Raw genomic sequence first — 13,996 nt, forward strand, 5'->3', positions numbered from 1 at the left:
TTTCATGAAAGACTTCAATCCTGGGATGCAACTAAAAGACAAGCAGCAGGGCAGCTGAAGGCCTGACGCTAGTTACATTTAAACCCTAGATCTCCTAGGTAACTCTTCTCGCTACTAGATGTCTTCTTGCCCAATTTCCTAGATCACAGGAGTACTCTTGAAGTTCAATTTGAAGTAGGAATTAAAGTACAGCCACAGTTTTAATGCAATGGAGAACTCCAGCCAGATTCATGATATTTTGAGATTTTGTTTGGTACAGCTATTTAAAGCCTTCAGTCTTTTCCCTCTCTCCCACAGACCTCCAAGTGTAAGTAGGCATAAATACTTTCATCAGAAGCCAAAGCACTACAAAATATGATGAGATTCTCAAATTGAGAATTACCCCATCAGAAACAAAACTACACAATTCTTATTAATAAACTACTTACAAGGAAGTCAAGGACACCAACTATAAATGCTTGCATGCATCACCTCATTTATCTCCTTTAAAAAGGTTACCAAGACATACAGGAAATAATGTGCAAATACAGTATTACAACAATCAGTTTGATTGATCAGAAATGTCTGATGAAATGACCTTTTGTGGTATACTACAGTATTGATATAATTGCTTTCAAACTATGTTACTACAACAGTGTGCCTTTTAGCAATCTTTCAAAACCATCTGCAACAGTTAAACGCTGCTTTAATTAAATATATTGCACTTCCTCCACCATTTATAGGCCACTTGTCAGAGCGATATACACTTGTTCACAATTCCAAATAACACACTGAAACTTTCTAGAAGTTGTCCACTTGAAAATTTCAAACATGACATATCCATAACAGTTATCACCTAAATTAGCACCTTAAAATTTCAGTGAAGATACTCAAACTGCGTGCAAAACCTTTCAGACAGTTACCCTGACAGATTCCTTATATAATGATCACTACTGCCCTGAAGCTTTGCTGTTGTCTTCAAAAACTGACAAAGTTCTGAGTTAATACCAGAAGTATTTTTCTTCTTTTCATCAATTCATTTATTGTGAAAAGATACCTTCGACTTCAGAATTAATTTTTAATGTTGTGGGTCTTTCCACCCCTGCGTGCAAGTCTCTAGGATTCTAGCAATCAAAAGAAAGAGAAAAAGACTCCGACTCCTTTCCTGATTTCTCCTTAACAGACTCTGGAATTAGCTTCAATGGCAAAAACCTATTGCTCAGATACTCATAGCAGAAATAGCATTAAGTATTAGCAGTCCACCTGCCTCAGGAAGCATCCCCCCCTCTAGCCCACAGCATTTACTACTGCCTTTACAATTCTCAGTACCAGTTCGAGATTCTCTGTGCTTCCAGCAAGTCCAGCAGTTCCACCGGGCAAGATGAGAAATGCGATTCTCTAATCTCTTAAATAATCATTACACTGATACAAAGAAAGTGCAAAATACATCTAACACGTTGATTTGGTTTACACTCCCTTTTGACTCTGTAAAGTGAAACCTTTGGAGGAATCAAGCCCTCAATTCTGCACTGATTCACAGAAACACAGAAGCAAAGAAATTTAACAGGTCTCTACATCATTAATCGTACAGCCTCCTTAATCCAATTACTTTGTATTTTCTCTTAAACAAATGAACTGCCAAAACTTGGCCTGGACCCAGTTCTCAGAACAGCTCAACTTAATCTTACCTGATCTATATTTTCAGTTGTGAAATCACAGAAGAGACTGGAGGGAACATGGGGAAGCAAACACTGCATCTGCCCTGAGCTACAATCTGCACGCCCCGCTCTCCTTTTCTCTCCCACCTCCCATCCCAGGGAGTCCAGGTTAATAAAGAAAAGAACATTGCGTATTGGATCTTGCAAGTTAAGCAAACAGATCTGTGATATATTCTCCTGGTAATGTCAATTAGCCACCCCATGCACAGAAAATATGTATTAAATGCACTGTAGTAACCATTACACTTTCCACAAATACTTTGAAAGACCAATTGCATGTTGCTGAAATTTGCAAATTGGCAAGGGAAACAAGAAAACCCCTCTGAATTCCAGAGTGTACAGTGTTTGTTTTGACAGTTGTACTTTATTTATAGTACTCGACAATACACGTTCTCTAGTTCATCTTGTAAAATAATGAAGTTGGTATTTAGACCTCCACTGGTAAGCCTCAGAGGGAAAAATAAGTATAAACTTATTTCATTCAAATAAATGTACAGATTGGCAAGATTCTACTATAATGACTAAATTACATCATTAATTTAACTTAGTTTAAAATACTTTCTTTGGTGGAGAAATCATAGCCCTTGACTTCATACGTGACGAGCAAGTCTGCACAGATGTGCAATAATCTCTTAACCCATTCACATAAAACGGTATCTTCCTTTTGTTTAGTACATTAAATACTTTTAAGAGGTGCTGTATGGAAGGCTGGTCTGTCATGTACAATTACGGAAAAGCGCAGGCAGAGGCTGCGGAAGTTTCGCTATGCACTAACTCATCAATAACCTTAATCCACCGACATAACTTGTACCAGGGCAGGTGAGTTCTGTCTCCATTCCCAGCACACCTCCCTTTGACAGCGGGGCCAAACTTAACATCTTACCAGGTGGCATCTTACCGGCTCTCAAGATCAACCCATTCTTCAGGAACCACAAAGCTCCCTGTCGCTAGCAACCTGCCCTTGCTGAAATCCTCAAACACAAAACCATCGCCTATCACTTTCTCAATTCCCTTGACCAGCCAGCTCTCCGTGGATAGTTTTGTCTTCATACAAAAAGACAAGATAGATTCAAGCCCTTAAAGTATAAATACTCCATGCAGCATTTCTCATTTATGTCTATAAAATACCATACATATATCTCATGAATATTTCTTAAAACAAAACCAGATATATAACCTGCTGCTATACACGTATCCAATATAAAAATCTAGACAGACAGAGCTGGAATACAACTGAAACGAAACCAAATTAAAGACTGCATAATCAAGAGGAAATATTAGAATTTGTCAGATAAAACATATACACAGCATCATAAACACAGTTGCACAGTGCCCTCCAAGGGCAGCAAAGCTGAAAGTCAAATAATAAAATTAAGTGGTATACAAGAGAGTGTGCACAGAAGGGATTTCAATCCTCTTTGTTCTTAGCCATGATACAATTTCACAGCCGCTCTCAAGATTCATCGTTCCAATGTTTGGCATGCAAGAGCACAGAATGCAGTTCATCTGGGAATTACTGAGCCAGGATGTGCCAAACAAAATCTACCACAGCATCAGCCGGCTCCTGCCACAGCGTCCGAGCAGCTTGGCCATCAAAACCTTTCTGATTTTTAAAGGGAGCCAATAAATAAAACCAGGAATATCTTCAGAAAGGTGAATTCCTGTAATATTAACTAATCAATCCACAGTAAAGCAGCTGCTCCTGTGCAGCTATTGTCTGAGTACGTCAGGCAGAGGACTTCGCCTGCAGGAGCTGCTACCTACACATACTTTGAATTCACCAAGTGTAGAAATGGTATTATTTTTATGGTTTGCAAGCCAGACCATACACAGCTGCAGAGGATCTCTAAATTAGTTAATACACCATTTCAAAAGGAAGAGTTATTTCTCCAGGGATCATGTGCCAAACAAAGGGGGGAGGGAATGCTGAACCACTGGTAGTTTATGTGACAAAAGATATTTTTCAACTACACGCAGCACTAATTACGAAGGTCCTTCCTATCCTACGGCTGGAAACTTCTCACAGAAAACACTCCCATTTCAGAGAAACAACATGGGGGGGGGCAGTGCTAAACCTACTTTTTGAAGCTGATAATTTTCATTAAACATGATCTGCATTTTTTATTTCTGCAATGAAGTAAACTCCAGCATTTGCATCATTCTTGCTCTAATAATTTGAGTGTGCACATTAAAAAAAAAAAAGATATTACTGAAATTAAGATTTTTAATTATAAAAACTAAGACCAGAAAGTTTATGCTAGAAAATGGCTATGTTCAGGAAGGACTATTCCAAGCATGAAAATAATAAAACCAACACCGATATTATAGTGTAACAGTGACAGTCCATCCTTAGATAATATACTGGACTTAAAAGCAAAAGCACTTAAAGCATTATTGGAGTTGGAGGTATTGAGAAAAATACATTTGCAAAAAATTACAAGCACCATGAAAACAAACGTAATCAAAACAAATGCCAGACTTTCATGGTATGTTGATGAAATATATTAATTATAATATGAAACCATGGAGTTCAAAACAGCCTTTGAGCCACACGTTTTCTGCAGACTAGTCTCTAGCCAAGAAATCTTAATTCCACATTGCAAAGTTTTGAAAACTATGACTATTCCACACGTTACAGCAGAGAGTACTTCTCCGCACCATCTATACTGAGACATATATTTATTAAGTGCTGACAGTTAACTTTCACACGACTCTCGGGGAGATCTGGTCCTTATTCTGTGAATTTACAAAAACTAGGCTGAAGGAGCCAGGAAACACAACTGTATTTTATTATTATTTAAATAATGAATTTGTGATAGCATTTTACTCTGCAGCAATGGTAAGCCTTGCAGGCAAATGCCTCATTCAGTAAAGATTTCAAAATTATTTTTTTTAAATAACAGCTGGTCTTGCCTATATGGACTTAAATGAGCCATGTGGAGACAAACTTGTTTCAGTTTAGGTAAGAAAGATTAAAAAACATTAATTCTAGTTAATACCCATTTTGGTCCCTCTACACAGATGGGAAGAATAACATTAAATTACCATGCTTACATACAGTCAATACCAGACACCCAATAAAGCACAAATTCAAAGCCCTGCTCATAACGTAACCGATGCACACAGTTCTAGCAGAACAGCTCGGCCGCAAGTTAGCCTGAAACAAAGGAGATTTACATTCATTTCTCCACTTTGCCACAGACTTCCTGTGTGACCTTGGACAAGTCACTTGGTTTTTGTGTGCTGCAACTCCCTGTCCCTAAAATGAGGAAAAACATTTATTTCATAACCTCACAGCAATTAGCAGATTTACTATCAGGAGATGCTTAGATACAGAGGTCAAATAAATGACATAAAGAGAATAAACAGTACTTAAAGCTTTAATTAACTTCTGTTTAAGCTTTAGAAACCTTGTCACTGTGACAGAAGAAAAGCTCCAGCACAATACAAGTGTTATCTACAAACAAAGATCAGGTCTGCCTATGTAGCAAGATGGAATCATATTTTGACATCTGCAGACAGTCGCGGACACAGACTTCCACGACCCAATGCACAGACACAACATACTCCTCTATCACCAACATATAGAGAAGACCAAAAGTCCAAAGTCTCTAGGTACCTTCTTTGAGTTTTAAAACAAGAGTTATAATTTTCTGATATAATACAAAGTAGAAGAAATCACCAGGTACTCTCTTACAAGATTTGAAATACTTCAGGTCCAAACAATTATTCTCCTATCTGTATTAATCACTAACCACCTTTTGAACTTGAAAGCCACATTTAACTTTCATAACTCAGTATTAATATCAGAAGTCAAATCATCTTGCAGATAACAGAAAATTAAAGACCTCTAGAGCACCCGCCAACCAAAAACAATGAAGAAGGTAAGAACTACTCAGAAGTAGCCACACTACACATATACTACACTAGCACACTTACGAGGACAGCATTGCCTCCATCAGGAATCCACAGATTTGTAAAGTGTATTAAAAAATGTATCTTTTTAGAAAAAGTCTTCAAGTAAAAAAAAAAAAAATCTGTTTTTTGAATGCAGGCTAAACATATACTGTGCTTCCATGCACATATTCTGCACTTCTGTACAAGTAACTGGGCAAAGAGAATACAAGAGATGATGAAGCAGGCAATGAAAGATGAGCACAGGTAAGCACTTAGGGGGATGCAGGCAAGCTATGGTAAACCAGAAGCAAGGAGACTACTGAGGGGAGAGGAACTTCTGGGATAAACTTCCCCTCATATTACCCACATATGTGTAAAACCCACACAGCTGCTCAATCACAGGGTGTTGAGTGTGCTTGGGGTTTGGGTTTTGTTGTGTTGTTTTTTGTTTTGGGTTTGGTTTTTTTTTTAAACAGATGATCTGTGGGTTACACACATGAAAATACGGTCACTGCAAGCTACAAAAATAAAAATGAAACTAATTTGTTTTTAAGCTACTTTGTTTGAAATATCAAATGGTTTTCATTATTTGTAATTGCATCTTATATGTGGTGTTTTATAAGAAGAAAAATAAAACAGTTCTTACTAAAAATCATTTACAACCTAAAGCTTTTTCTTTCAATATGCAGAGCTGCTCTGGGATGTGTTAAATATCTTGAACTCCCACTACTGCAATAAGACTGGAAGAAGAACAGCACTTTGCAATGAGGCCAAAAATTAAAGCATGGCCAACAATGAACTGCTATCAAACACCGGGCATGGCGCAAAATACAAAGATGGTGGCAAGGCGTGTAAGAACAAACGTCCAGTAGAAAAAAAAGAATGACATTTCCAACGTAACACAGGATATGGTTTTGGATGCACATTTTCAAATGTGGCTTCTGAGACTTTGGCACCCCTAAAGTTGACAGCACAACAGGTAGTACCTAGTATCATATATAGCTCCCTGAATATGTAAGTTTTGAGATTAGTCTTGCAGGAGAGAGAAATATACCTAAAATGAAAGGACTGCCCTCCCTCCCAGTGATACCTGAAAAAAGTGTGTAGAGACACAAAGGCAGCAAAGAGATGAGGGGCTGGAGGTCAGAGGAAAAGTGAGAATAAACAAAGTCACAAAGGAAGGAAATTGAAACTAAGTTATGGAACTATATATTTAATACCTCACAGCATGGAAAGCAGTGACACTGTTAGCAGGCTTCCCCAGAGCAAATTTTGGCAACCTTAAACATCACACAGCAACCAGAGTCTCTCACTTGCTTAATCTCCTCACGCTCACAAACTGACTATTTCTATTTCTTTTTCCACAAGAGGTGAACTTTCCCCGTAGCTGCGATAGCTGAAACTCTTCTCGCTGTTGTGGCGATCAGCACCTGCCCACCCTTGTACAAACCACCTGCTAGAGAAGCAAACTCCTGGTGCTTGACCGTGCAACTGGAACCTCGTTAGCCATAAGCAGAGCTATTCTCCTTCGCTCTCAGCACTATCTTTACTGAAATAGGATGACTTCACCCCAAGATGAGCAATACCAAAACTCCTTCGGTCACACACACACAAACCCATCCATTCACATTTTCCTACCTATCAACATATTAAGAGACAGTAACGATTACACCAATTTCATGTATTATTTGCAAGAGTTGCCAGCCTTCACTGTCACTCATTTGAAGGTTGGAAGGAACACAGAATACTTGCAATTGCATTATAAGTGAAGATTAATCATCACTACTTGTACTGTGAAATAAATTTTACCATTAGAAGTATTTATAAAGGCTGAAAGACCACAAACGTACTATGTGGGCCTTGAAGTGCATTATTCTCAGTGGTCTATGTAATTAAAAAAAAATAAAATCATAATCATATTCTGTTTCGACAGGTAGTCTGCTAACTCATTGTCACCTGTGAATGATGCCAGTTGAAACAAGGACAAATTAGGGTTCTATTATTATTTACATAAACCTTCAGATGAAGCCTGCAATCTGACATACTCGTATACTATCACAACTTTTGGATAGATTTGCAAAGTTCAGACTGCAGTCCCAGCACCTTGATCATTTAGACTCTGTTATCTACAGAGCAAGACGCAGTGCCCTTCTGAGCTGTGCTTCTGGGTTTCCTTCCCATGAAAATCAGAGTATGGTGGGAGGAGGAGAGAAAAGCATGCGGACTTCATCCTGACACCGAGGCAGGACACAGACAGGACAGACATCTCCAGCCCAAGAACAGGAAGCTTTTGTAATATTCAGGTAGTCATTATTATCACTAAAACAATACTGTCATGGCTAAAGATTTCAGAGCTCATCAGTTATCTTCCAAACAGCACAAAAATCTTAGTATCAACCTAGACCTCTACTCACATGACTCATCCCATCCTTCCTTTCATTAATTATGATCCTTCGGACTGGTACTGAAAGAATGGCTCTGGACCTGTCAGGCTAACTCTTGTGCTAATGCCTCCCTGCAGATTATCAGCGGCAAAAAACTTCGATAAAAAGGTTCGCGTGTGTTTGTGGGTGACAACTCGATACTAAAAAGATCAACATAAATAAACAGAATTTTCTCTGATTTCTGCCATTATCAACATCAAAAGGCCTCAAACCTCAGCCACAGCAAGAAGATAGGAACAGAGTTGTGCTTTCGCAACTACAGTGAACACAGACGAGACTGAAAGCAACTTTCCTCTTGAATGAGCATGCACAACCAAAGATGTTACACTACTACTGTCTCCTCCTCTGCAAACGCAAAGAGGCTCGGGCCACCATGCAATGAACCAAATCAACCTGTTAGATGTTTTAAACAAATGGTACAAGTTCTAAAACATACTTAAAAATAAGCTGCTTTATAAAGGGCAACAAAATATCCCTGCTTGTTATTTCATCAGCTAACACGTGCGCTCCTGTAGGGCACCCACTGAGTGACGAATTTGTGCTTCTCTTCCACTGTTACTGCTCACAACAGAACTCTCCAAGCTAAAAAGCTTGTAGCATTTTACTATTCTCTGCTTCCTTGGCAGGATTCTTATTTATATAAAAGATTAGTGGAGTCAGGCATTAGATTTATAAACCAGAAAAAAACAAACAAAGAGAAAGTTTTCACACTCTTCTTTATAGGCCAGTTTTGGAAATATACACACAACGCAGCATAACAGATTGAAATGCAATTGTTAAAAAACCAAACCAAAAACCAGAAAAACCACCACAAAACAAAACCAAAACAACCCCCAAAACAAACAGAAAACTTGTATCAAAACATATATAATCTCTGGAGGCCCCCCTACCTGGAAACTATTTAATGTCATCCAAGCATTCACAAAAGTACTGTTGGCCACCTGAACAGCCGTGCCTCTGCTCTACCCAGAGCCTCCAAGGACAGCTACAATGCACACAGGCACATGTCAGCCCCTCGCCTTCCCCCACCCTCCTCAGGGAAGGAATCGACACCAACCTGCAGTTGGGAGGTGGATCTAAGGTGATGTCAGCCAATTCCTTCTGAATCCTGTGGCAATAAAAGTGAGAAGGAACAAAGGTAAGTCACTGTGTGGGACAGCAGTTAACACATACGCCTTACATACATACTGTCACCGTGAGTTTGCAACACTACATAACAGAGAGGTGTTCTCAGCTGCAACCTCCCACCAGTCCAAACACACTAAGCAGGACAGGCGCCCTGTTACAGAGATGGTCAGAAAAGCAGACAGGCACCGCGCGCTGAAGCCAGACAGGTGCACTGTTGTATGCTCCCATAAAGATGCCAACCGCACAGGGGCACTGGAAAAGACTGTCTGCTTTGCTTTGCCAACCAGCCTGTAAATGAGGGAAAACCTCTGCAAATGTGATGCACCAAGTGCTAGGAGGAAACTGCAGTCTGAAAAGGAATTTTGTCTTGCTGGATTGAGAGAAACACTCATTGCCAAATTGGCTCCCCCCCTCTCCCCCACAGCTTCCCATCACCATCCTGAGAAAAAACACCAGCCCCAAGGGAGCGAATAACTGCGCCATTCCCAAGGACACTTAAAGGAAGGTGAATATCTATTTCCGAGGCTCCTGCACATTCCTGCCACCTTCAATTCTCCCTTCTCTTCACCCTCAAGAGCCACACACCATCCTCACGTCCCCTCCCTCAGGACTCCAGACGCTCCCTCTCTTCACCACGTTCAGACAACACCCTGTGCTCCCTGCCCAGACTATTCTGGGCTCACACAGCTTTTGCCACAAAACGCCCAACCAGCCATCATCCCCTTCCCTGGAGTCCCATTACTGTCACTCAGGCTTCCCCTCCAGATTTCCCCACCCAGCACTCAGTTTGCCTCCCTTCTCCTTTAAACTCAGCCAGCATCTTCTGCCTTTCTTCCACTTGTCATACATGAGAACAACAGCCTTTTCGTATTAGGCAGTTTACAATCTTCTTTTTTAAAATAGTTAAGGGCACAACACATAAACACCGCTTGCCACTATCTATGTCAGTTTGCCATGGAAACCTGCTGAGTGGAGATCTGGAATAACCAAACTGCCTAAATTCTGCAAAGCCACAGAGAACTCAGTTGCGACGACAGGGCATTTGCATAAAACCCCATTCACTTTTGACACCTACAGATACAACCTCTCTGTGCTGCTTGGCAAAGCTGTTCAGTGAGACGGTTTATTATTCTTACTGAAGTACTGCAAGTTTGCTTGAAAACTTCCATTTGTCAGCTTAGCTCCCTGGAGCAGGATGGTGCTGAATTCAGGTGAAACATGGAATAAATAGGAAAGGGTAACTATTTTTTAAAAAAAAACTGAGTGGCTCCAAGAGTCTGTCCAGGTGAAGAAAACTGACATAGCTGTTCTGGAATTACTATTCTATACAGGCATCTCTCCCTATGTAGACATTATTCTGGAATAAAAATGATTTCATTCTCAAAAAAAACCCCAAACCACTCTGTGCAGAATGTCCACAAGTGGACCTGCTGAGGATTATTTATTCTAGTCAACATCCAATCATACACAGAAAATTCAATATAAGTGATGAGCAGACAGAAAAACAGTAATATATTTGGTGGAAAAGATTTGGGGCTGTTTTACACCACTTGCATTCGTCCAGTGCAAGCAAACTCAAAACTCTTCACAAACATCAATTAATCCCCAAAGCAGCCCTGGAAAGAAAAAAGCCACTCTACATCAATCCCAACCTACAGAGAGAGAAACTGGTGTTGAAATGCAATGCCTTACTCAGGACCACATAACTTCCAGTAGCAGAGAAGGAATTAAGGTTCTACATGCCAATCCTACACCATCCTTACAACTGATGCTAATAAGGAAAAAGCAAAAGACAGCGGAAATAATTGAAGGACAGAATAACAGCCCGGAGGAAGAAAAGACAGGAAAATATTTGGGATGGAACAGAGGAAGAAGCAGGAAGAGAGAGCAGAGCGCAGCAAAGTTGGGCAGACACTCGCTGCACAGAGACGCTGAAAAACGTGAGACAATGGCAGCTTCGTGTGGAAAGGTTGACCGTAAGAGCTACAGATGAGGAATGGGAGCAACAGGGGAGCAGCAGGAGAATGGAGCGAAATAAAATGAGGAAGGAGCAAAGATGCAGTGAATCAGTGAGAAAACTGACTGCAGCCTCACCTCTTGGCACTGGTAGATAGCAGCTTAGAGTTTTTACTCATGCTGACTTTGCTTTCCTTCTTCTTAGGCGTGCTTGTCTCTTTCTCTGTCTGTTGGTTGGAGGATGAAGATGAGGAGGAGCTGGTGCTGGCCCTCGAATCGTCATCCGACATAGCGACCCCCCCACCACACACCCCAACCTGGAGAGGAGACACCATGGGGCGTGGGGAACAAACAGTGAACACAAACACACACAGAGAAAGGCTGATGACAATCTCACTCTGTGTTTGGGTCATGCTCCTTTTAAAGGGTCCTCGTGTCTCCCTCTCCTTCTCAGGCCCTACAGTCGAAGCAGGGAGAGCGGCAGCCTCCCCGGCACTAGTAACACCGAGGAGCAGGGGGAAAGGGACTTTTAAATCTTCCTCTCAGAAAGCAAGCACGAAACGAGAGGAGACTGGAATGAGGACAACTGCGAGGATCAGGGAAGCTCAAAGCAATTCCTTCTAATCTCCCCCAAACTGCACACAGAAGAGGAGCCATCACCACCCACCACTATCCAGCCTAGGGGTGTAGGAGATAAAAATGGAACAGCTCCGGTCCCTTGGGTTCCCGGGAGGCACGTGGGGGAGGCGGGAAGGGACGGGCCTGGGGGGGGGTGACCATTGCCAGCACTAAAATGGAAGTGGGGCATCACTGGCAACAGGGGGGAGACCCCAAAGGAGGATCTGTGACCTGCGGTGGGGAAACCCCTGCCTGCTGGGTCGGGTGTTGGCAGCAGGGGGGGCGGGGGGGGGGGGGGGTGAAGGGGAACAGCTAAGCTGGGAGTGGGGTGCACAGAGGGCACGCACCGAGGCCCACCGCACCGAGGGGCAAGCCAGCAAAGGGGGCACGGAACAGAGGGTCTGTGCTGGGGGGGTGCGAGAGGTGGGGAGAGCAAAAGAAGGGCCAGGGCCTACAAGGGGTGAGAGCAGAGGGCCCGAGGAGGCCGGGGGCAGCAAGAGGGGCAGCGGGGTGCCAGGGGGAGGCAGCCCAGTTTCGTGCGGGCACCTCGGGGGCACAGGGGAGGAGGGCGAGCACGGTGGGCTACCGAGGGCAGGTCCCCATCCGAAAGGGGCGAAAAGCCATCGGGAGGGATGAGGGGGGCTGGCAGGGCACCCCGGGAGAGTTAGGGTGGGAGCGAGGGGGGCAGCCGCGGGCCCGGGGCGAGCGGCGGCGGAGCAAGAGCGGGCCGGGGGGCCGGCACCCGGCCGCCTCCCTCCCAGGGCCACCGGCCCCCAAGGGAGCTCCCCTGCCCTCGCCGGGCCGCCCCCGCTGCCGCCCCTCCGCCGGGCGAGAGCCGGGGGCAGGGGGGCCCGGCCGAGCTCCCCCGGCCGCGGGCCCTCAGGGCCGGGCGGCGAGGAGCCGTGGGGGTACAGCGGTACCTGACAGCCCCGGGCGCGATCCCCCTGCCCCGCCGGCTCCACCGCCTCCCGCCCCATCGCCGGGCCGCGGCCGGCCCTGCCCCTCGCCCCTGCCCCCGGGGCCGGCGGGGAGGGTCGGCGGGGGGTGCCCCGTCCCCCTACCTCTCCCTTTGTGTCTGGCTGCTCCTCCTCGGTGCGGCTGGGCCTGGCCACTCGTGTCTCTCTCGCTGGGAGAGAAGCGGAAGTGCTGCAACAGCAACTATTAAACAGGCAATGGCTTCCCTGGCTGCCTCCCCCACCGCCGAGCGGGGCTGGGGGGCGGCGGGGCCGGGGCGCCACCCGCCGTCGCCTCGCGTGGAGTGGGGCCCGGGGACAGAGAAGGGGGGGGGCAGGCGGTAGAGCCCCCTCTCCAGGGCTGGAGGGGGGATCCCGGCAGCCACAGTCCCCAGTGTGGTGTCCTCCCCCCCAACCTCCGGCGGGTGCTGGGGAAGGAGGAAAGGGGCGCTTAGAGGGGAACGTGAGTTTTTAATGGAGACCCTCTGGAAAGTAATCTGCAGGGGTGTCAAAGGGGGAAGGGATAAACGCCCTCCCCGGCTCCGCTTCTGCTTCCGTGCGAGAGCCCTACAGGGACGTGTGTGAGGCAGGTGGCTGGGAGAAGGGGCAAGCTCCCGGGGCTGCTTTTTTAAGGCTGAGAGGGGGATTATTAGGCTTGGCGGGGGGGCTGCTTGCTTTCCTCCTATTCTTACAACAGTTTCAACCCCAAAGCTTCTTCCCTGCCTCACCTGCTTTGTCCCTCTGGCAGCAGCAGCAACTTCTCACCTGTCTCAGTTGGAAAGCAATAAGGAAAAAAAAGGGGGGGGGGAGGAAGAGCCCAGCCCAACATCCCCCCACCCCTCCAAGCAAGTCAAAAGAGGGATCCCCGGCAGCTTTCCCGTCTCTCACCTGTTTCAGCCCTAAAGCGGCAGCTGTGTTCTCCCTTCCCTCCCCCGGCTTAGCCCTGAACCAGCAGCAGGAGCAGCCGCTTCCCACTCGCCTTCGCCCGGAGTTCAGGATTCCATTGTCCCCCACACTGCACTTGGTGACATCACTGACACACAAAGAAGGGGCACTTCGTGATGTCATCAACGCATGCTGGGAGAGAAAACAAAATCCTGGGCTCGGGGCTTGGCAGCGACAGCACTAACCCCCCCCTTCAATTTTCCAAAGGTAAAAGTATTAGGGATTTTTTTTTCTCCTTTTTTTTCCCCAAGTCCCCTGATGGGGAGCCCGTCTGCAGGAAAGGCGCAGCGGCGTTTAGCCGCCTGGGCTGCTAGCGTATTGTATTTGGGAGGCGTTTTACTCCTCTCCCCAAAATTTT

The 13,996-nt window shown here is 44.8% G+C and overlaps 1 protein-coding gene across 4 annotated transcripts in view; it reads right to left on the reverse strand.

Moving 5' to 3' along the window:
• Nucleotides 1-13,761, reverse strand: part of UBE2E1 (ubiquitin conjugating enzyme E2 E1) — a 45,162-nt gene extending 31,401 nt beyond the window's left edge. The window contains exons 1-3 of one of the 4 annotated variants that reach the window (XM_054816706.1): nucleotides 13,582-13,761; nucleotides 11,261-11,349; nucleotides 9,096-9,146 (exon numbers count right to left, since the gene is read on the reverse strand). In XM_054816706.1, coding sequence (XP_054672681.1) covers nucleotides 9,096-9,146; nucleotides 11,261-11,349; nucleotides 13,582-13,761 — 320 coding nt within the window. Of the gene's footprint in view, nucleotides 1-9,095; nucleotides 9,147-11,260; nucleotides 11,440-12,801; nucleotides 13,134-13,581 lie in introns of those variants that run through there. The other 3 variants (XM_054816705.1, XM_054816707.1, XM_054816708.1) reach the window with 3 other exon arrangements.
• Between the last annotated feature and the right edge of the window lie 235 nt (nucleotides 13,762-13,996).

The sequence above is a fragment of the Grus americana genome, chromosome 2 (genome assembly GCF_028858705.1).
Source record: "Grus americana isolate bGruAme1 chromosome 2, bGruAme1.mat, whole genome shotgun sequence".
Taxonomy (NCBI): Eukaryota; Metazoa; Chordata; class Aves; order Gruiformes; family Gruidae; genus Grus; species Grus americana.